Raw genomic sequence first — 23,416 nt, 5'->3', positions numbered from 1 at the left:
ATGTGTACAAGCATATTATTGAGTAAATATTGAGTAAAACTCCATATAGTTTTATTTTATATTATATACACTTATATCCATAAGTTTTATTTGATATTTTATTAGTTTATTGTAATATATCAAATATGTGTAATAGTTAAAATATAATAATAATAATTAAAATGTTTTGACATTGTGGCAGTGTTAACTTTATTTGAACATATAACTTGTTTTATATCTTATTAGTTTATTGTAATATATATTTAATAGGTAAAATATTTTTATTTTATTATTATATAATGTTTAGACATTATGGCAGTGTTACTTTTATTTGAATATCTAACATTTGTTTATTGTAATATATCAAATATATGCAATAGTTTGAATATTATTATTATTATTATTATTATTATTATGTAATGTTTTGACATTGTGGCAGTGTTAATTTTATTTGAATATATACAGTATTTAGTTTTGTATTTTATTGGTTTATTGTAATATATCAAATATATGTAATAGTTAAAAAATATATATAATAATGTTTTGGCATTGTGGAAATGTTAATTTTATTTGAATATATACAGTATTTAGTTTTGTATTTTATTGGTTTATTGTAATATATCAAATATATGTAATAGTTAAAAAAATATATAATAATGTTTTGGCATTGTGGCAGTGTTAATTTTATTTGAATATATAAAGGTTGAATATATAAACGTTTATTGTAATGTATCAAATATATGTAATAGTTAGAATGTACTAATAATAATGTTTTGACATTTTGCTAGTGTTCATTTTATTTGAATATATACTATTTTATTTTAAAGAAATATTTTTGTAATATATCAATGTATATGTAGTAGTTAAAATATAATTATAATAATAATAATATTTTGACATCTTGGCAGTGTTAATTTTATTTGAATATATACATTTGTTTTGTATTTTATTAGTATATTTAAAAATATACGTAATAGTTAAAAAATAATAATGTTTTGACATTGTGGCAGAGTTAATTTTATTTAAATTAAATTTTTAAGTTTTATTATATATTTTATTAGTTTATTCTAAATAAGGCTAAGGGTAAATCAAGCACAAAATTCTAACATGTTGAGTTATATTGATATAAATTGAAAGGTCAGATACACTCTTAAAAATAAAGGTTCTTTATTGGCATCAATGGTTCTATGAAGAACCTTGAACATCAGTGGAACCTTTCAAATGCGGAAAAGGTTCTTTAAAGTCAAAAAATGTTCTTTAGATTTTTAAAATGTCCTTCAAAATGGTTCTTTTAGGAACTGGTTACTGAAAGGTTTTTTGGGGAACCAAAAATGGTTCTTCTATGGCATCACTGCAAAAACAACCTTTTGGAACCTTTATTTTTAAGAGTATATATTTTCCTCGCAAATGTTGGCTGTCATTTCCATATACTTGACATATGTCCTTGTGAAACTCTTGTGAGCTTGATATATTGTCTTTTTTTCATGACTTTGTGCTTTCTCCTTCCTGTTTTTATTAGGACTGTAAAAACCACTGCATCCATCACTCTCGTCAACCATGATATAATTTCCCGTTCATCACATCCGTAAATTACTTAACAGTTTGCTGACAGTGCAGGTACCAAACCGTGTGATTTTTAAAAAACAAAGTGGAAAATAACGCCTGTAGCTAATTTGTCCAGATCATAGCCTGGCTCAGGAAGGATGTTACGGGTCAGCGCTTGGAGTCCGCCTGGCGTCCGTCCTTCTCAACCTCACGAGACCCGAGCCAGTGGTCTGTGGCCCTGTCCTTCCTCCAGTCAAACTCAAATCCCTAAAGGATTCAACCATAAGCCCCAGCGATGTGCTGGCCGCTTACAGGGTTTAGTGTCAACTCTTGGACAAACATGTAGCGGTAATGAAATCCCACTAGACTGTGACAGAGAATACATGGCTAACAGCTTATGCTAACAGCCTGTCAAAACTGTGTTATCGGTAAAAATAACACAGCTAGAGCAACAATAAATGGTTTGTTAAAGAAAAAAGGAATTCTGCGACCCAGAAAGGCAGTAAGGACATTGTTAAAATAGTCCATGTGCTGTTTTATTGATGTCCTTACTATCTTACAAGGCCTTGAACGTGGTAGTTGCATTGTTGTCTGTGTAGGGTAACAAAGCTCTCGGATTTCATCAATAATATCTTAATTTGTGTTCTTACGAATGACTGCATTTTATTGCCAAGGAAAAAAAAAATCTAAGATTACGAGATTAAAGTCGGAATACTTCGAGAATAAAGTTGAAATACTACGAGAATGAAGGTGAAATACTTTGAGAATAAAGTCAAAATACTTGGAGAATAAAGTCGAAATACTTCGAGAATGAAGGCGAAATACTTCGAGAATAAAGTCAAAATACTTCGAGAATAAAGTCAAAATACTTCGAGAATAAAGGCGAAATACTTCGAGAATGAAGGCGAAATACTTCGAGAATAAAGTCAAAATACTTCGAGAATAAAGTCGAAATACTTCCAAAATTATGAGATTGAAGTCGGAATACTTGGAGAATAAAGTAAAAATACTATGAGAATAAAGTTGAAATACTTTGGAAAATAAAGTCAAAATACTTCTAAAATTATGAGATTGAAGTCGGAATACTTAGAGAATAAAGTAAAAATACTATGAGAATAAAGTTGAAATACTTTGAGAATAAAGTCGAAATACTTCGAGAATGAAGACGAAATACTTCGAGAATGAAGGCGAAATACTTCGAGAATGAAGGCGAAATACTTCGAGAATAAAGGCGAAATACTTCGAGAATGAAGGCGAAATACTTCGAGAATGAAGGCGAAATACTTCCAAAATAAAGTCAAAATACTTCCAAAATAAAGTCAAAATACTTAGAGAATGAAGTCTAAATACTTCCAGAATAAAGTCTAAATATAATAACTAACAAATAATAACTACTACGAGAAAAAAGTCTAAATACTTTAAGAATAAAGTAAAAATACTATGAGAATAAAGTCGAAATGCTTCGAGAATAAAGTCGAAATGTTTCCAGAATAAAGTCGAAATGTTTCCAGAATAAGTCGAAATACTATGAGAATAAAGTCGAAATGCTTCGAGAATAAAGTCGAAATGTTTCCAGAATAAAGTCGAAATGTTTCCAGAATAAAGTCGAAATGTTTCAATTATAAAGTCGAAATGTTTTGAGAATTTAATTGGTAGAAATTCAAGTTATAATATTTAGAAAGTATAACCTATAATGCACATGCAAAGACCAGATTGAGAGCACCAGGAGAAGTTGCCAGGTCACCGGAATTTATTTGAATCTTGTTGCTTTCGAGCAGCCGCATCATTAAATGTTTAGCAGAATGTTCATGCTGCTAATTTCCATACAATGGAAGTGAACAGACTCAACAAAGCATCATAATATTCCCAGTAAGTCATCTGAAGTCATATGACTGCTTAATATTGTGAAACTGGTGTCAAAATACATACATCATGGTTGCCATCATGTAAACATGTGACACACTAGTTTTTTCACATGCTTGGAGAAAAAGGCTTACCAAAAGAGTTACTGGATTGTCCCTTTTCACATTTTCTGGGTTGATGGATGCTCCAGGGACCCGATTATAGCACTTAAACATGGGAAAAAGTCAGATTTTCATGATATGTTCCCTTTAAGACAGCAAAGACATTTCTTCCTGCAATTTTAGGAAATATATTTTAAATTTATGAATCATAAAATGTACTTTTTATGAGTATATTTTATTCTTAACAGATTTTAACACTCAGTTCTGTTGTTTAGGCTATAACTGTTGTCGGTTGAACTTTTGTTCCTTTTCTGGAGCCGGTTTTGACCACTACAGATGCCACAGAAATGAAAACTTCATATTTTCTTTCTCCATAAGCTCTGAAACAGTTGTTTGTTTTATTTTGACTCTGTAAATCCGTTTGACACATTCATGTTTGACTACTTGAATTTACTATTGTAATATAGACTAGTGTAAATACTTCCAAGTCTCTGCTGAAGTGTGTGAGCCTGTTTATTCTGTTTATTCTCTAGTCATGATGAGGGATGGTTATGGCAGCTGCTCTCTCTCCAGGGGTCAGAGGTCAGGTTGGAGTCACAGGGTCGTGCTGGGATCTTTGGCTGCATCAAAGCCCTTGATGGCCTGCTGCAGTTATTGGCTGTTTTAGTGCATTACTTGAATAGCATCCATTGCTTCAAATGAGTGAAACTGTTAACATAGCTTCATGGTTTATTTTTGTACAAGTTATTTTGATACGAACGGAATGGGTCAGAAGTGACAAGAATTTATTGCACCACTTTTTCAGTAGTGTGTTCAGCAAAGCTGCATCACTTTGAGCCATTGCATGTTTGATTTAAAGTTGTAGTACACCCAAAAATTTAAATTCTGATATTGATTACTTGTTCCAAACCCATAAGACCTTTGTTCATCTTCAGAACACAAATGAAGATATTTTTGATGAAATCCAAGAGCTTTCTGACCCTGCATAGACAGCAAAGCAACTGACATTTTCAAGGCCCAGAAAGGTAGTAAGGAGTCAAGGACATCATTAAAAATAGTCCATGTAACATCCACATTTGTATTCGGTTTTGGCTAAAAGTGTTGATGAATAATCAATAATAATCATGATTTGGTAGCATGCTGTCGGGTTGGTTTGTAATTATCTCTTGCAGAATATTCCGTCTCATCTGTATCAGGGCTTTATCTGTTGATGCAGATATGCCGTGGACATCAGGAAGGAAGTGATTTCACGCCCTTGCTGTGGAGATTCACTCTTTTGTGTCCTTCCTCTCTCATTTCCTCCGATCGTATCAAGACAATATCAGGATATAATGAAGCGTATGTAGAGAGGAACATGTCATTTGAGCCACAACTACTACTTTATCCACCATGCCACACAGCTCCTATAGACCACCTCTTGGTGTTCCCACTGTGGTCTGGTGTTCAGTGGCCGGGCGACAGGAAGTGACCCTGAGCTTTCCTCCAGTGCTGCTCAAAGGTGGGTGGTAAACATTCCTCCAGCGACGGCTGTGAAGATACTGTATCTCTATCCGTCAGATCACATGTTGTGAGTTGTGTGGGGATGTGGGAGCGCTGTCTGTCCCAGCCCATTTCAGCTGACCTTTGAGAGCTGATGCATTGCATTTCATTTGCTGCAATCAAGTATTCATTAGATTTTTCTTTAAAGACAACAAGAAGTTTGGTACTTTTTCAGTGCAATTTTCTCTCAAAACTTGTCAGGAACCTTTGTATGTGTATTTTGTATATAGATTTTTTTTAAATATAATTACATAAATTTTACTGTTTCACAACAATTATAATCATCACATAGAATATATATATATATAATTTTTTTTTTTTTTTAATTCTCATTAAAGGTAATTAAGAAGAATGTACTTCATTTTTTCTAAAAATAGTGCATGATATAAACTCGCAATTGTGATAAATAAATAATTGCGAGATAGAAAAACGACTTTTCTCACAAATGCAAGTTTACATCTCCCAATTCTAACTTTTCTGATATAAACTCGCAATTCCGACTTTTTTTTAGAATTCCGTGATATAAACTTGCAATTCCGCTTTTTTTTTTTGAAGAACTGTGAGATACAAACTTGCAGTTGCGACTTTTTTTCTCAGAATTGACACAAACTCACAATTGTGACTTTTTTCTCAAAACTCCATGATATAAACTCACAACCGCCTTTTTATATCCAAATTGCGTCATACAAACACAATTCCGACTTTTTTTCTGAGAATTGCCTGATACAAACTCGCAATTCCGAATTTTTTCTCAGAATTGCCTGATACAAACTCGCAATTCCGACTTTTTCCAGAATTGTGTAACACGAAGTCGCAACTCAGAATCACTTAATATTAACTCACAATTCCGACTTTGTTTCTCAGAATTGCCGGATACAAACACAAAATTCCGTTTTTTTTTCTCAGAATTAACTGATACAAACTCGCAATTCCAATTTTTTTTTTCTCTCAGAATCACGTGATACAAACTCGCAATTCCGACTTTTTTTTTCAGAATTGTGATACGAATTCACAATTCCAACCTTTTTTCTCAGAATCACATAATATAAACTCACAATTCCGACTTTGTTTCCCAGAATCACGTGATACAAACTTGCAATTCCGACTTTTTTTCTCAGAATTGCCTGATACAAACTTGCAATTCCGACTTTTTTTCTCAGAATTGCCTGATACAAACTTGCAATTCCGACTTTTTTTCTCAGAATTGCCTGATACAAACTTGCAATTCCGACTTTTTTTCTCAGAATTGCCTGATACAAACTTGCAATTCCGACTTTTTTTTTCTCAGAATTGCCTGATATAAACTCGCAGTTCCGACTTTTTTTCTCAGAATCGCGTGATACAACCTCACAATTCTGACTTTTTTTTCCCTCAGAATTGATACAAACTCACAGTTCCGACTTTTTTTTCTCGGAATCGTGTGATACAAACTTGCAATTCCGACCTTTTTTCTCAGAATTGCCTGATACAAACTTGCAATTCCGACTTTTTTTCTCAGAATTGCCTGATACAAACTTGCAATTCCGACTTTTTTTTTCTCAGAATTGCCTGATACAAACTTGCAATTCAGACTTTTTTTTTCTCAGAATTGCCTGATACAAACTTGCAATTCCGACTTTTTTTCTCAGAATTGCCTGATACAAACTTGCAATTCCGACTTTTTTTTTCTCAGAATTGCCTGATATAAACTCGCAATTCCGACTTTTTTTCTCAGAATCGCGTGATACAACCTCACAATTCTGACTTTTTTTTCCCTCAGAATTGATACAAACTCACAGTTCCGACTTTTTTTCTCGGAATCGTGTGATACAAACTTGCAATTCCGACCTTTTTTCTCAGAATTGCCTGATACAAACTTGCAATTCAGACTTTTTTTTTCTCAGAATTGCCTGATACAAACTTGCAATTCCGACTTTTTTTCTCAGAATTGCCTGATACAAACTTGCAATTCCGACTTTTTTTCTCAGAATTGCCTGATACAAACTTGCAATTCCGACTTTTTTTCTCAGAATTGCCTGATACAAACTTGCAATTCAGACTTTTTTTTTCTCAGAATTGCCTGATACAAACTTGCAATTCCGACTTTTTTTCTCAGAATTGCCTGATACAAACTTGCAATTCCGACTTTTTTTCTCAGAATTGCCTGATACAAACTTGCAATTCCGACTTTTTTTTTCTCAGAATTGCCTGATACAAACTTGCAATTCCGACTTTTTTTCTCAGAATTGCCTGATACAAACTTGCAATTCCGACTTTTTTTCTCAGAATTGCCTGATACAAACTTGCAATTCCGACTTTTTTTCTCAGAATTGCCTGATACAAACTTGCAATTCAGACTTTTTTTTTCTCAGAATTGCCTGATACAAACTTGCAATTCCGACTTTTTTTCTCAGAATTGCCTGATACAAACTTGCAATTCCGACTTTTTTTCTCAGAATTGCCTGATACAAACTTGCAATTCCGACTTTTTTTTTCTCAGAATTGCCTGATACAAACTTGCAATTCCGACTTTTTTTCTCAGAATTGCCTGATACAAACTTGCAATTCCGACTTTTTTTCTCAGAATTGCCTGATACAAACTTGCAATTCCGACTTTTTTTCTCAGAATTGCCTGATACAAACTTGCAATTCCGACTTTTTTTTTCTCAGAATTGCCTGATATAAACTCGCAGTTCCGACTTTTTTTCTCAGAATCGCGTGATACAACCTCACAATTCTGACTTTTTTTCCCTCAGCAAACCCCTCGGTCCTGGACGCATTAGCACCTCAGCACGTCTGGAGACGTTTTGTGACATCACCTCTCAGACAGCAACAGGTTTTTGCCGAGAAGGCATCCGATAAAGCGAGGACCGCCTTGTTTTCTCACACATGATCCTCGCAGGCGGGTTTTGGAGCGGCGATTTGGGAATTGTTTGCACGCACGCGCCAGCTGGGTTCACTTTGCCCTGCCAGAACACCACTAAACACAGATAAGTCATGGTGTATCTGACCACGGTGGCCTCGCGGGGTCTGCGATGAAGAGGAGGGGTTTGGGTGGGCCGCTCTCCCCTCTTTTTTTGCTCATGACACATATTTGATGCTTGACTGCATGCTGACCCCTCCAAAATCAACACGCATTTGCTGAAAGACGTCTGAGAGCTGACGTCTCCAATGAGCTGGACAGCCCCGTCTGCTTTTGGCCCGTCCTCCACATGCCACACACCCATAAAGCGGGCTAGAAAGGAAACCCGCTTGGGTTAAATCCGTCTGTGGCTTTTTGAAGACGTCCCACTCTTGCAAGAGACTAAAACCAGACCTGAATTGCAAAACAAACACAGACGCAGCAAGTCATGCAGCTGTAGAGGAGAGAAGTAATAATATACAGTCAGTAACTTGGCCATAAAGTGGAGGAGTCTTTTTTATCACCCTCAAGTTGTTTATTTTACGATAACGATACTTGCTTTTATTATTTTATTTTATTTTATTTTACTTATGGTCAGTGGCCATGAATTCAACAAACAAGCAGATTTAAATGTTAAAGTAATTAGTTAAAAAATATATATTTATTTTATTTTATTTTTTGGTCAGTGGCCATGAATTCAACAAACAAACAGGTTCAAAATGTTAAAGCATTTAGTTAAATCTTTTATTTTATTTTATTTTATTTTATTTTATTGTATTTATTTATTTATTGTCAGTGGCCTTGAATTCCACAAACAAACAGATTCAAATGTTAAAGAATTAGTTATATGGGTCATTCCAGCTGGAATCATCAAATTTTGGAAAAAGTTCTCCACCTGACCTCCTCAGATTTGTCTGAAAAAAATCCATGTGATGGGTTAAATGCCCAATAGATCATATACAAAATTTCAGATCTCTACTGTGCGTACTTTTTTCACCAAAAATCCGTAAAACCTTTGTTTTTACCCCGTTTTGGCATCACAGTCTGAGTGACCATGTTCAGACTGAAATATCTCCAGAACTAGTTGTGCCAGGTCCATGAAATTTTCTGGGCTAAGAGTCCTAGTCCAGAACTGCATGAATTACAACTCACAGCATTGTTACTGAATTTACACCTGAGGGCTGGCCCTCTACTTTTCTTTGAAACTATTACTTTAAGGGTTTTCAGATGTCCATAGAAACCTCAATTTTCAATGTATAAGCATCAAACTTGGTAAATGGTCTGATATGTACCATGTCTTTCACATCCTTTGACATCAGACAATAGAGTCATATGGATGTTGAGATATTAAGGTCCAAAAATTTAACTTTTGAAAAATTGAAATTTAAAAAAAACTAATTTACACCAATGTTCAGAGCATTATTTCCCATGAATGACACCAGGTGTGAACAAGAAACTTTTTTTTTTTTTGAAAGAGCATGTTCTTATTGATAAAATATCAAAAAATTGGGATGGGGTTATATATATATATAATTCATTTATTTTATTTTATTTATTTTTTGAGTCAGTGGCCATGAATTCAACAAACAAGCAACAAGCAGAACCAAAAAATTTAATTTAATTTAATTTAATTTAATTTAATTAATTTAATTTGATTTATTGCTCAGTAGCTATGAACAAACAAACAGATTCAAATGTAAAATATTTATTTTATTTTATTTTTGGTCAGTGGCAATGAATTCAACAAAAAAACTGAACCTAAATGTTAAAGCAATTAGTTAAATATTTTATTTAATTTTATTGTATTTTTTAGTCCGTGGCTAGAAATTCAACTAAAAAGCAGATTCAAAATGTTAAAACAATTAGTTAAATCTTCATAATGATTCAAGTTTTACTTTTCAATTTGATGATATCACAAAATGTTTTCCAAACGGGTAAAGTAAGAATAAGTCATTTTTACACCAATATAGCAATTAAAACTATATTTGAAAGCAAGATTCACATCAAAACCATTACGATATTCACAGAAGTTGTCTTTGAATGAATAAAGCAACATTAATGGCATTTTAAAGTGCATTATGATTCGATTTTTCTGCACAGTGGCCACGCTGATGCACGTTTTGCTCTGTTTTTGCTCAGTGACTGCATCGCTGGAGGCTGCAGAAGAATTAAGGCTTTTACTGAATATAAAAGGACCAGACAAGAGCACTAAGAGGCGGACAGTCTAAGAATAGACACACACACTCACACACTTCTCTCTGGATGACTCACTCAGACACTCTTTTACAAAAGGCCGATCTCCACTAGAGCACTCAAAACAATCAATCAATCAATACTCACGCGCAGTGATGTCATCAGCAGCAGACCCTCATGATGACCTCATCCGGATGGAGACCCTTTTAGCAAATCTCAGTACATGCAGTGAATATTGCTGTTGCATTATAACAATGTGAGGTGTGTCTGAGAACACAGCGGAAACCATCACTAACAGCGGATGTTGTTCTCAGCTGTTCTTTCGCGAATTAGCGAGTCATTTGATCGCGTCCGCTGGAGTGTTTCTCTCATTATGGTGGACTCCCGGAGGACGAGGATCGTGGTCCTTTCAGCTGGTACCTTCTGGCAAATGCGTCAAGGTCAATAATGCAGTTCACTCATGTGCAAAAACACACCAGGCATCAGTAGGATTGGCAGCTATTTAGGTATTTTCATGAGATTCATTAAATTGCTCAGACTCCATTGTTTCTGTGCTTCCTTTTTTTGTTTTGTCTTGTAAACGTCTTAGATGTGCTGACTATGCAAGCGTTGTTTAGACTGTCTGTGTTAATGGTGGATTAATTTGACAGAGCTGATATAAACAAGTCCTGTTCTTCTTTTGTCTGGTTTTCAGCAGTGTAGACGGGTTTGTGGGTGTAAACAGAGCCCAGCCCTGCTGGAGGATGTGAAGTCAGCTAGACGCTGAGCCAGAAGCAAACATGTCTCTGCTGGTTCAGCGCTAATGTTGTTATATTGAACAGTTTTCAGTGCTGATCTGTTGTGGTGAACATCTTACATTTAACAGCACTGTTTATTTATATTTATGATATAGTAAGTTGTTGTTGTTGTTATTATTATTATTATTATTATTATTGAATTTTATTCATTTTCAATTACATATACAATATTTATTTTAGATTTATTTTAATATTTTTTTATTTACAAAAAATATTTCAATTTTTTTATTTACAATTTATATATACTTATATACATTTTGTATTTTAATAGTTTTTTTAGCTTGTATAGCTTGTGATTTAAAATATTTTGAAGATGATATATCTTTAATATATGCATTCTTTTAATATTAACTATTTTTTTATTATTTTATTATTATTTTTTTTTATTAATTGTCAATTACACATATAATATTTATTTTAAATTTTATTTTAGACATTTTTATAGTTTTATAGCTTTTATAGCTTGTGATTTAAAATATTTAAAATAAGATATATTATTATTAACTAATATTAATTTATTTAAAAAAAATTATTTACAGAAAATATTTTAATGCTTTTTATTTACAACTCATGTATATACTTATGTTTTTATAGTTTTATAGCTGTTAAAGCTTGTGATTTAAAATATCTTTAAGATGATATATTATATGATAATTATATTAATAGTAATTTATTTAGTTTATTATTATTATTAGAAAAATGTTTTATTAATTTTCAAGTACATACTATTATTTATATTTTATATATATATATATATATATATATATATATATATATATATATATATATATATATAAAGATGTTTTATTTACAAAATAATTAAAAAAAAATTATTTACAACTTATATATACTTGAATACATTTTTATATTTTTAGTTTTATAGCTTGTGATTTAAAATATTTGTGATATTCTTAATATATTATATTAATATTAATAATAAATAGTTTATTATTTAGTTATAAATATGTGACCCTGGACCACAAAACCAGTCATAAGGTTAAATTTTACAAAACTGAGATTTATACATCATATGAAAGCTTAATAAATAAGCTTTCTATTGATGTATGGTTTGTTAGGATAGGACAATATTTGACCGAGATACATCTATTTGAAAATCAGGAATCTGAGGGTGGAAAAAAATCAAAATACTGAGAAAATCACCTTTAAAGTTGTCCAAATTAGGTTCTTAACAATGCATATTACTAATCAAAAATTACATTTTGATATATTTACAGAAGGAATTTTACAAAAAATCTTCATGGAACATGATCTTTACTTAATTTCCTAATGATTTTTGGCATAAAAGAAAAATCTAAAATTTTGACCCATGCAATGTATATTTGGCTATTGCTACAAATATACCCCAGCGACTTAAGACTGGTTTTGTGGTCCAGGGTCACACATATATGTGTGTGTGTGTGTGTGTGTGTGTGTGTGTGTGTGTGTGTGTGTGTGTGTGTGTGTGTGTGTGTGTGTGTGTGTGTGTGTGTGTGTGTGTGTGTGTGTGTGTGTAGTTTTATAGCTGTAATAGCTTGTGATGTGAAATTTTGAAGATGGTATATCTTTAATATTTTAATAAAATTATGTTAATATTAACTAATAGTTTATTATTTAGTTTATTATAATTATTATATTTTTTTATTTGTATTCATTTTAATTTACATATATATTTTAGATTCATTTTAAATGTTTATTTACAATAAAAAAATGATTTCAGTATTTTTTATTTACAACTTATATATACTTATTTACATTTTTATAGCTTTTATAGCTTGTGATTTAAAATATTTTGACGATGATATATATTTAATGTATTAATTATATTAATATTACCTAATAGATTATTATCATTGTTGTTATTAGTATATTAATTTACATGATATCTTTAATATTAATATCTTTTAAGATTTATGTGTTAATATCTTTACTCCTAATGACAAATATGAAAAGGCATTCACAATGCAATTAACTGTTGTGTTGTGAACCATTAAAAAATGTTTCCAGTTAAACAATATTTAGTGTTTTTATCTATCTGGATTTGATTGGATAAAAAAGTTGAATGAAATATGTTGGGCTAATATGTTAGTGGTTACTATTATGTTTCCTTGCTCACATGGCCTTAGCTATTTCAACAGTAATGTCATAAGTGGAGAATGTCATAGAGAGTAAAGTCATAAATGATTTCATGTTGTCCATAAACCATATTGCCAGATATTCTCTGCATTTGCAAGATCAAGTGGTCTAGTATAACTGTGTTTGTAAGTGTGGGGTCGGCCCCCACACCGGTTGCCATGGTTACTGGACCGGGGGCAACATGCGCATCCATCCTGGGAGTGCCATGTGCAGTGATCTGGCATGATGACGGCTGAAGGAGAGAGAGCGAGAGCGGGACGCCAGCTGTGCTTCTGCCCAGGAAACACATCAGGAGCTCAGACAGCTGCAGGAGCCGCCATACTGTCACTCTCCACAGAAACACATGAACTTCATCAAATTGTCAGACATTATATAAGCTCGACCTGGGTTTGTTGTCAGGGCAGTATTCCCAGAATGAGCAAATGTTTTTGTAGGGATAAAAACAGACTATTATGGAGCAGGTTATACAAAAATGGTTGGATTCAATGAGAAAGCAGGGCATTAAATGTCTGTGACAGCAGTTTGTGATAGAAGAATGATTTTTTATTTTTTAGAAAAAGTGCTTGTCCTTGCAAAACCTGACACAGTGATGCTAGGAGTTGTAGGTGGTTGCCAGATATTGTGATAAGTGATTGAAGTGTTTTGAGTGACTTTTAGGGCATTGCAATGTGGTTCCAGGGATTTTCTGGGTGGTTTCACTGGCACAAAAAATCCCTCTTTTAATGTAAGTTTTTGTAAATCTTTTTGCTATTTTTATTTTTATTATTTTTTATCTGCGAGCTAGAAATCGCAAGTCAGTGCTCATGTCATACTTGACAGTTGACACGTTTCATGTTGTGTTTCTTTCAATGCACTTTTATGATGGTGTATCACAAATATATAGAAATAATATAGTATATAATAAATATTGTAATAATTTTGTGCATAAATATATATATAAAGAATTGTTTATATATATAATTATTATATTAGAAATATTTTTGCAAATAAAAAATATATATAAATACATATATTTATATATTAGTTTATCTTTATCTTATCATTCTTTATATATATATATACAGTGTGTGTGTGTGTGTGTGTGTGTGTCTATATGTATATAAATATATAATTTTTGCATATGAATATTTAATATATATTTATATTGTAAATATATAATATTTATAAATATTTATTATATATATATATATATATATATATATATATATATATATATATTTCAAATTTTGATTTTTATTTATATATAAATAAGTAAATTATACATTATTTATATATATATATATATATATATATATATATATATATATATATATATATACACAGATAGATGTAGATATATAGTTCTTTATATAATTATAGTATATACAGTCTATTTGTGTGTATTGTGTGTATTATATGTATATTTTTGGATGTGTGTGTGTGTATTCATATTAAAAAATTAATTTTTATTTCTTAAATGTATTTACATTTACGTTTTTGCGCATTTTGTAAAATTTTGTTAAAATATTTTAAATGATTTTATATATATGTAGTTAATTTTGTTTATTTTAAATACATTTATTACATTTAAATTAACTTATTTTATTTATTTATTTATTTTATTTTTATTTAGTATATAAATACAAAATATTTTAAAGTAATTTTAAATTAATTAATTACATTTAAAATAATGTATTTATTTTATTTGTATTTTTTTACAAATATTAAAAAAGATTGGTCTGTAAGATTGTTCTTATATATATATATTTACATTTATATTTTTTTCAAATTTTGTTAAATACACATAGTATATTTATTAGGGGTGGGCATAGATTAATTTTTTTAATCTAGATTAATCTAGATTAAATCTTGGAATTAATCTAGATTAATCTAGATTAAAATGGCTAATTTGAATTCTGCTGAAGGCATTCAGAATATGTGTGCTACCCAAATAATGACTAAAAGTAAGTCTTTGAGAATGGATCATAAAGCTCATAAAGCTGTTCTATGATAATTTGTTGATGAAAATAAATTATGTTCAATAAGATGTACTGTTTACTAACTAACTAACAATGAAATTATTTTTTCTACCTATTAGATTGTGTTTTTTTTAACGTCAACACCTACCCAACCCTAAATTTAGCCCTTACTGTAATAAAAAAAAACAGTATTATTGTTGTACAGTGTGATAAAAATATACATCTACGTATGTATATCTATGGTAGCCAGTGTTTCCCCTACGTTTCCACTACTTCTACGTTCATGTTACACCGTGCTTTTATTTTGACAGGTTGCCGTGAAGTTTCTGTGTATACAGTATGATATGATGCTAGTTTTCTCAAATGAAACGGTAAAAGTGACACTCACAGCAGTTTGGGAGATTGAGTTTATCTGTTCATGTGAGATGCAAATGCCAAAAATTACCGGGAGCGTCACGTGTGTTTCAGTATGCGTGTAGTAAAAGCTCGTCTCCGCAATGCATACATACAGCTAGGCAAACGGAACATACCGGATTCATATTAAAACGGTCTTTTTGCATTTCAGTTTTCACAGACACTAGTCCATATCGCGATTTGAATTAAGTGACAGACCAACATTTGATTTATGAATCCAAAAAACTACGAATTTACGTGGCATTTCGCTATAGTAGATTCGGTTTTTATGAATGGAGGACGACGCGACCCCGTCTGTGTTTTGGCGGAGGAGACGTAAACGCGCGACCATATTCTATAGTCTTCGGTATACATCCGCGTTAAACTATCAAGGTGAAAGTCATCATAGCTTGCGTAGTTTAGACCCAGCTCCCAACCCAAATTTGAGAATAGATTAACGGTGATATTTTTTTTATCGCACGATAAGAGTCTCACGTTAACGCAGCACGTTAACGCCGATAACGGCCCACCACTAATATTTATACAGTGTGTGTGTATATAATTTGTTTTTAGTTATATAGTAGTAAATCTCCATCACCTGCATTCAGATGTTGCGGTATTTAAAGCACTAAGTCGTAGATCACTGAAAAGCTACGCAATATCGCGTTCAAAATCGAATGTGATTCATCCGCGATTTTGAACGCGATATTGCGTAGCTTTTCAGTAAAGGATATATCGGATTATCGGATTTTAAAACCAACAAATATTTGTATCGGTATCGGCCTTCAAAATCCTTTATCGGTCAGGCTCTATATATATATATATATATATATATATATATCCTTAAGGTACAATCTCTTCTCCTCTAAATGGAGAACACATGCAACAGTGCATCACACACAGAGCAAAGCAAGAGACACAGAGATTACTGACTGTAAAGACTCAGAAAAGTTTTTCAGATCTCGCGATATAGCTTAACGTAAAGCCTGAGGTTTTAAAACACCCTCACAGATCAGAGGAAAAGTCTTTCTGACGCAGGAAGACTGTGTGATTGAAAGAGGGAGGAGATGGCAACTAGTAATTTCAGCCCTTTTCAAAAAGGAAGGACAGATGTGATTGGTCAGTTGTCTTTGTTGAGAATACTTGTGTGTTCAGGACTCATCAGGATGACCATAATTACAAGATTAAAAGACTCAAACTGTTGAAGCTGCTGTCATTTGGGTTGTTTTTACAAGTTGGAACTACCTTAAAATGGCAAATTGTAGTTTGACACAGATTTGAAAGGTTTTTACGATTCAGAAGCTCATAATTACAGTAAATCCGACGTGAAAGCACCATAAAGCCACACAAAGGGTGCGCCTTATTTGCATACTTGTGTACTTAAAAGTATGTACTTTACTGTGAGAAAGTATGCCAGAATTTGGAGAAATTACTGTCTCAATACAATTCTTTTTGCATATTGTTTGTGTTAGTATCTCATCTTAGCGATACAATATCTAATTCATGTTTCACTTTTACATTCATACTAATAAAAACTGCAGTAGCAGCTGTGTTTTTCTACCTTTTTACAAGTGGAAAATCTGCCTCTTCCCTTGTGCAAGGGTTTGTTAGTAATATTAGCCAAAAAAGCATGTTCTTTGAAAATCAACTGGACAAATGAACATTAAACAGTAGGAATTATTCCACAGTAAGCATTTAATGTTACTTTTTGTCATATGACTTGATTACAGTTCACATGACCTCATAGTGTTGCATGTTTGGTTGATTATTATTTCCTTCTTGTTCAACACTAATATGGATTTTGTTTTATTTTATTATGAATTTCTGATTTTATTTTAGTTTTGTCACATGACCTCATTATGTTATATTATATATTTGGTTGATAATATCTTCTATTTATTTCACAGTAATACTTTTTTTATTATGAATATATTTTATTTTATTTTATTTTACTTTATTTTTGTCACATAACTCCACTACATGTCACATGTAGTGGATGATGTTACACATGATGTTGCCTGTTTGGTTGATATTATTTCCTATTTATTCAAGACTAATATGGATTTTTTTTATTTTGTTATGAATTTATTTTATTAATTTTTTATTTTATTTTTGTCACATAACTCCACTATATGTGTCACATGGCAGTGGAACAATTGTAAATAAATGCTGACAAATCTCACAAACTATTGATGAAATGAAATGACTATAGAATGAAATGAAATGTAGTTCCCATGAAATCCGCTTTTAATCTGTTCCTTTCAGTGCCATTCATCAACTAGCGACTGTCGAACCAAAATAATTCACGTCATCGTCTCTTTTGTGTTCCAGGGCTAATATTGATGAGGTGGAGACGGAGGTGGTGGAGATCGAAGCCAAGCTTGACAAGGTACAGTAATATATTTTAAAACTGTCACTTGACCTTCTGACCCTGGCAGAGCGCATTTAGGCCACGTTTTTGAAAATCACAGCTTGGATTTGTTAGAAATCACATTTAATACCTCCTGAGACCTCTGTAGCCAAACACTGACATCAGCCGCTCCCACAGCAAGGTCAAGCGGTCAACCTCAGGCTTTACGGATCACCAGTGTGTGCAAAAGCTGCTGTAAATCCAGCAGAGAAAGCAGAAAGCAGGGTAGTTTATCATTAGAGAGCAGAAAGAACATGTACAGAAACATTAACAGAAAGGATATTTATGGTATATGAGATTAGAGGAGCGTTGTGGATTAATGTATAGTGATGGTAATCCTACAGGAAGATGACATACTGTATTACAGGAGTCTAGGCTAGAAGACATGACTTCATCTTCGTTAGTTGAATCAAAAATTACACCTAAGTTGCGGGCTTTTTTTCGAACATTATTAGATGAGGCACCTAGACTAGAGATTATTAATGCTAGCATTACTGGGGCCATTTGGGGTAATTTTAAGCAACTCTGACTTGGAGTCGTTCAACTGCAGAACATTTTTCGACATTCAATTTTTGATCTCGATGAAGCAGGACATAATATGGGATGGATCAATAACACCAGGCTTTATCGGGACATATAATTGCGTATCATCTGCATAGCAGTGGAACTCAATGTCATAATTATGCATAATTTGACCTAGGGGTAACATGTAGAACATAAACAAAATGGGACCCAAAATAGATCCCTGAGGGACCCCACAAAATAAAGAGGAGGCATCTCCAGGCGCAGAAGAAAGAAGACCAATTTAGAAATAAAGAAACAAACCAATCTAGAGCTACATCTCTGATATTTTTATACAAGTTTATATTATTTTATTTTGACATGATGTCTAATTGTTATTTTAATTTTTGTTAGTTTTTATGTTCTTTTTTATTTTATTTAATCTAAGTTTTTTTTTTTTAGTTTGTTTTTTGTGTTATTTTATTTATTTTTACTTTGTTTTTATTTTATTTTGACTTGATGTCTTTTTGTTATTTTATTTTTATATTTTAATTTACTTTATTCAGTTTTTTATATTTTGTTTTATTTTTGTTTGTTTTTTATTTAATTTTGCTTATTTTTATTTTATTTTATATTTTAATACAATTAAAGTTTGTTTTTTATTTTATTGACTTTATTTTGACAAGTTTTTATTTTATTTTTAGTGTTTGTTTTTTGTGTTATTTTATTTTGACATGACAGTTTTGTTTTTTGTTTTATAGATTTTTTTTTGTTTTTAGTTTTTTATTTATTTTATTTTATTTTTAATTAGTTTTCATTTTGTCATGCTGTCGGGTTATTTTATATTATTTTTAATTCGTTTTTTATTTTATTTAATTTTTAATTAGCTTTTTATTTTGACATGACGTCAGGTTATTTAATTTAATTTTTAATTTTAATTTTTTATATTTATTTAATTTTGTTTTTTGTTTGTTTTTATTTTGTTGCATTTTATTTTGACATGATGTCAAGTTATTTTATTTTTTGTTAGTTTTTTATGTTGTTTTTTTATTTTATTTAATCTTAGTTTGTTTTTTATTTATTTATATATAAATTCAATTAATATATATTTAACAAAATGCACAAAAAATGTAAATGTAAATACATTTTTTAAGAAATAAAAATCTATTTTTTTTTATATTAATACACACACACACATCCAAAAATATACATATAATACACACAATACACACAAAAACACTGTATATACTATAATTAAATAAAATTAAATATCTTGCATATTTGGTTAATATTATTTCTTATTTATTCAACACTACTATGGATTTTTTACAATTTTATTGTGCATTTTTTATTTTATTTTAATTATTTTTTTCATATAACTCCACTACATGTGTCACATGGTCTCATTATGTTGCATATTCTGTCGATATTTATTTGACACTAATATGGATTTCTTTTTTTAACATTTTAATATGCCTTTTTTTGTGTTATTTTATTTTATTTATTTTTACTTTGTTTTTTATTTTATTTTATTTTGACTTGATGTCTGGTTGTTATTTTATTTTTATTTTTTCATTTAATGTATTCCGTTTTTTTATATTTCACTTTTATTTAGTTTTTTATTTTATTGTTAATTTATTTTGTTTTATATTTTTATGTATTTTATTTTAAATATTAATAAAAATGATGGCAATAAATGATGACAAGTTACAAGTTAATCTAAAAATATACACGAGGTCTCTTTTATGGTTAGATATTTTCAATCTTTAAAATAGGTAATTCATGAGAAGATGAAGGTCAAATCATCTTTAAAGACATGTTCATCCGCTAACATTTTTTTATTATTTAAAAAAAAAAAAAAAAAAGTGTAGTAGTTAGGTGCAGTGATGAATTGAATTATGCATTTGGTTTAGCTGTTTGTTGTTGTTTGGTGTTTCCATGCATTTTAATCACAACAACGTGCGACTTTTGCTAAGTTCAGCAGGCTCAGGCTTCAGCACAGACTTATGATCTCATGTGATTTTTCTCCCAGAAAACTGTTGGAGAAGCCACACTGAAGAGAAATCCCACTCTTCGCTTATTTCACTTATCACATTTTAGGAAACATAACATTTGGATTCTTCATAAACAGTAAATGATGCCTTTCGATCTATTTTTGCCTAACAGTTTCTTGTTAGTTTTTACATCTGGCTGTTCAGATGTGCAGTCTGTGGGTCTGTTAAGCAGCTGTGTAGAAGAACAAGGCTCTCTGTGTTTGTTAGATTGACTCATGAGGAGACTGTGGGAAATTTAGAGATTTTCCTCAGCCTATATTTACAGCTGGGTGCGTGTGTGGACGCAATCGAAACGGCACCTGAGGTAAGAATAGAGGAAGATACAATACAGAAGAAAAAACAATGCAGGAAGTGAAAGAAAGTGAATGTTGGGCTCTGGTTCGGGTTAGACTAAAAAACGCAGGGACGGACACATGGAGCCCATCTGAGAATGTGTCCCATCAGGAATAAAACAAACACACAACCACATGTGAAAGCCCTCCGCTGAGTCTGGGATGTGTGGCATGTCTGAAAGTGGGAAATTTTTGCCTTGGCCTTATTGGCCTAATGTGCCTAATTGGCACATTAGTGAGGAAAATTACTGAGCAGATGAGAACGCACCTGTCGTGTGTGTTAGTGTGATTTTAAAGAGATATTTCAGGTTTTAGTTAAACTAATGTTTAAGTAAATGCGCTGCATGGATCATTTTGACTCTACTGTGATTACAGTAATGCAGCTAAAATGAAATCCTGCAAGGTCAAGCATGAAATCATTCATACCCCTGGCAAATTCTGACTTAAAGTTACTTTTATTCAACCAGCAAGTTTTTTTTTATTATTAGAAATGACACAGACGTCTCCCAGAAGATAATAAGACGATGTACAAGAGGCATCATTGTGGAAAAAACTATTACTCATCTTTTATTTACATTTGAACAAAAAGTGGCATGTCCAAAATTATTCATACCCTTCTCAATAATCAATAGAAAAGCCTCTATTGGCCATTACAGCAATCAAACGCTTCCTATAATTTCTGACCAGCTTTTTGCATGTCTCCACTGGTATTTTTGCCCATTCATCTTTAGCGATGAGCTCCAACTCTCCTTGCCATCCCCCTGATCTTTAGCTCCCTCCACAGATTCTCAATTGGATTTAAGTCAGGACTCTGGCTGGGCCACTGCAAAACATTAATGTTTTTGTCTGCTAACCATTTCTTTACCACTTTTGCTGTGTGTTTTGGGTCGTTGTCGTGCTGAAATGTCCACTGATGCCCAAGGCCAAGTTTCTCTGCAGACTGCCTGATGTTGTTGTTGAGAATTTTGATGTATTGCTCCTTTTTCATGGTGCCGTTTACTGTGATTAGGTTGCCTGGTCCGCTGGCTGAAAAACACCCCCAAAACATTAGGTTCCCACCACCATGTTTGACAGTGGGGATGGTGTGCTTAGGGTTGAAGCCTTCTCCTTTTTTATGCCAAATGAAGGCTACAATTGTTTTGTGGCCAAACAATTAAATTTTTGTTTCATCTGACCATAAAACAGAAGACCAAAAGTCTTCTTCTTAGTCCAGATGAGCATTTGCAAAGGCCAAGCGTGCTTTTGTGTGCCTTATCTGGAGAAGTGGTGTCCTCCTTGGTCTGCGTCCGTGGAACCCAGTGGTGTGCAGTGTCCGTTAGACTGTCTGCCTTGAGATGTTGCCACCAGCAGAGCCCAGATTCATCAGAATGGCCTTGGTGGTGAACCTTGGATTCTTTTTTTACCTGTCTCACTATCCTCCTGGCCAGCACAGGTTTCACTTTTGGCTTCCGACCACATCCTCTGAGATTTTTCACAGTCCGGAACATCTTGTATTTTTTAATAATACTTTGCACGGCAGCCACTGGAACCTCAAAACATTTAGATATGGTCTTATAGCCCTTTCCTGACTTGTGAGCAGCCACAATGCGCAGGCGCAGGTCCTCAGTGAGCTCCTTTGTCTTAGCCATGACTGTCCACAAACCAACAGCAGAGAGCTTCTGTTTTTCACCTGTTGAGTTGATTGAAACAGCTGTTCCCAATGAATCTGTAATTAAGATGCTTTAGAACAGCTTGGACTATTTGGAATGGTATAGAACTTTGGATTTTTCCCATAGACTGTGACAGTTTGCAAAGGGTATGAATAATTTTGGACATGCCAAATGTAAATAAAAGCTGAGAAATATTGCCTCTTGTACATCGTCTTATCTTTTGGGAGAAGCCTGTGTCATTTCCGGTCAAAAAACCTTGCTGGTTGAATAAAAGTAACTTTAATTTGCCAGGGGTATGAATAATTTCGGGCTTGACTGTATGTATTAAAATTGTAAAAAAAAAATGATGATAAGATACATTTCAGACTAATAATGTATAGAAAGACACATACTGTTCACCATCTACTCTTGTAACAGTGTGACTTTCAGAATGACTCACTAAAAGAATCGCTTACATGAACTGATTCAAAAGATTTGATTCACTTTTTCAAGACTTGATAAAGCAAAATCCTCATGATTAATAAGGCAAAAATACTAAAAACTAATAAAGATATGAACTGCTAATAGTATTAATGAAACATTTCTAAATGTAAGTAACTTAATATTAATTAAAAAAAATAAAAGTATTAACTGAAGAAGGATGCAAAAGTTAAATAATTATTTTATAAAATAAATATATTCAGAATATATTAAATAATAAAACAATGAATTGTTTATTATGACTAATAAAAATAAACATGATTTTTATTTAATTATTTATTATATATACATTTTTAGTTGTATATTTTTTATTTATTGCATCATTTATTTGATTATTATCAGATATTTATTTATTTATAATAATAATAATAGCAAAAATATTAATATTATTAATAATAATTGATTTACATTTTATTATATTAATATCGTTATATTACATTTATTTATTCATTTATTTATTTAATAAATTTTTCTGATGTCCAAAAAAAATTATAAATAAAATAATTATTAAAAAATCATATTAGTGTTGAATAAATAGCAAATAATATCAACCAAATATGCAACATAATGAGGCCATGTGACACGTGTAAGTGGAGTCATGTGACAAA

At 31.8% G+C, this 23,416-nt stretch overlaps 1 protein-coding gene across 1 annotated transcript in view; it reads left to right on the top strand.

Annotated features, from left to right (window-relative positions):
- The window catches only part of acap3a (ArfGAP with coiled-coil, ankyrin repeat and PH domains 3a), a 102,358-nt gene that overhangs the window by 24,242 nt on the left and 54,700 nt on the right, over window positions 1-23,416 (top strand). Inside the window, exon 2 of the mRNA XM_073823018.1 lies at window positions 17,714-17,771. Within this exon, the coding sequence (XP_073679119.1) occupies window positions 17,714-17,771 (58 nt within the window). The remainder of the gene's footprint in view (window positions 1-17,713; window positions 17,772-23,416) is intronic.

Source organism: Garra rufa, chromosome 18 (genome assembly GCF_049309525.1).
Source record: "Garra rufa chromosome 18, GarRuf1.0, whole genome shotgun sequence".
Classification (NCBI taxonomy): Eukaryota; Metazoa; Chordata; class Actinopteri; order Cypriniformes; family Cyprinidae; genus Garra; species Garra rufa.
This window is presented reverse-complemented; position numbering and strand designations above follow the sequence as displayed.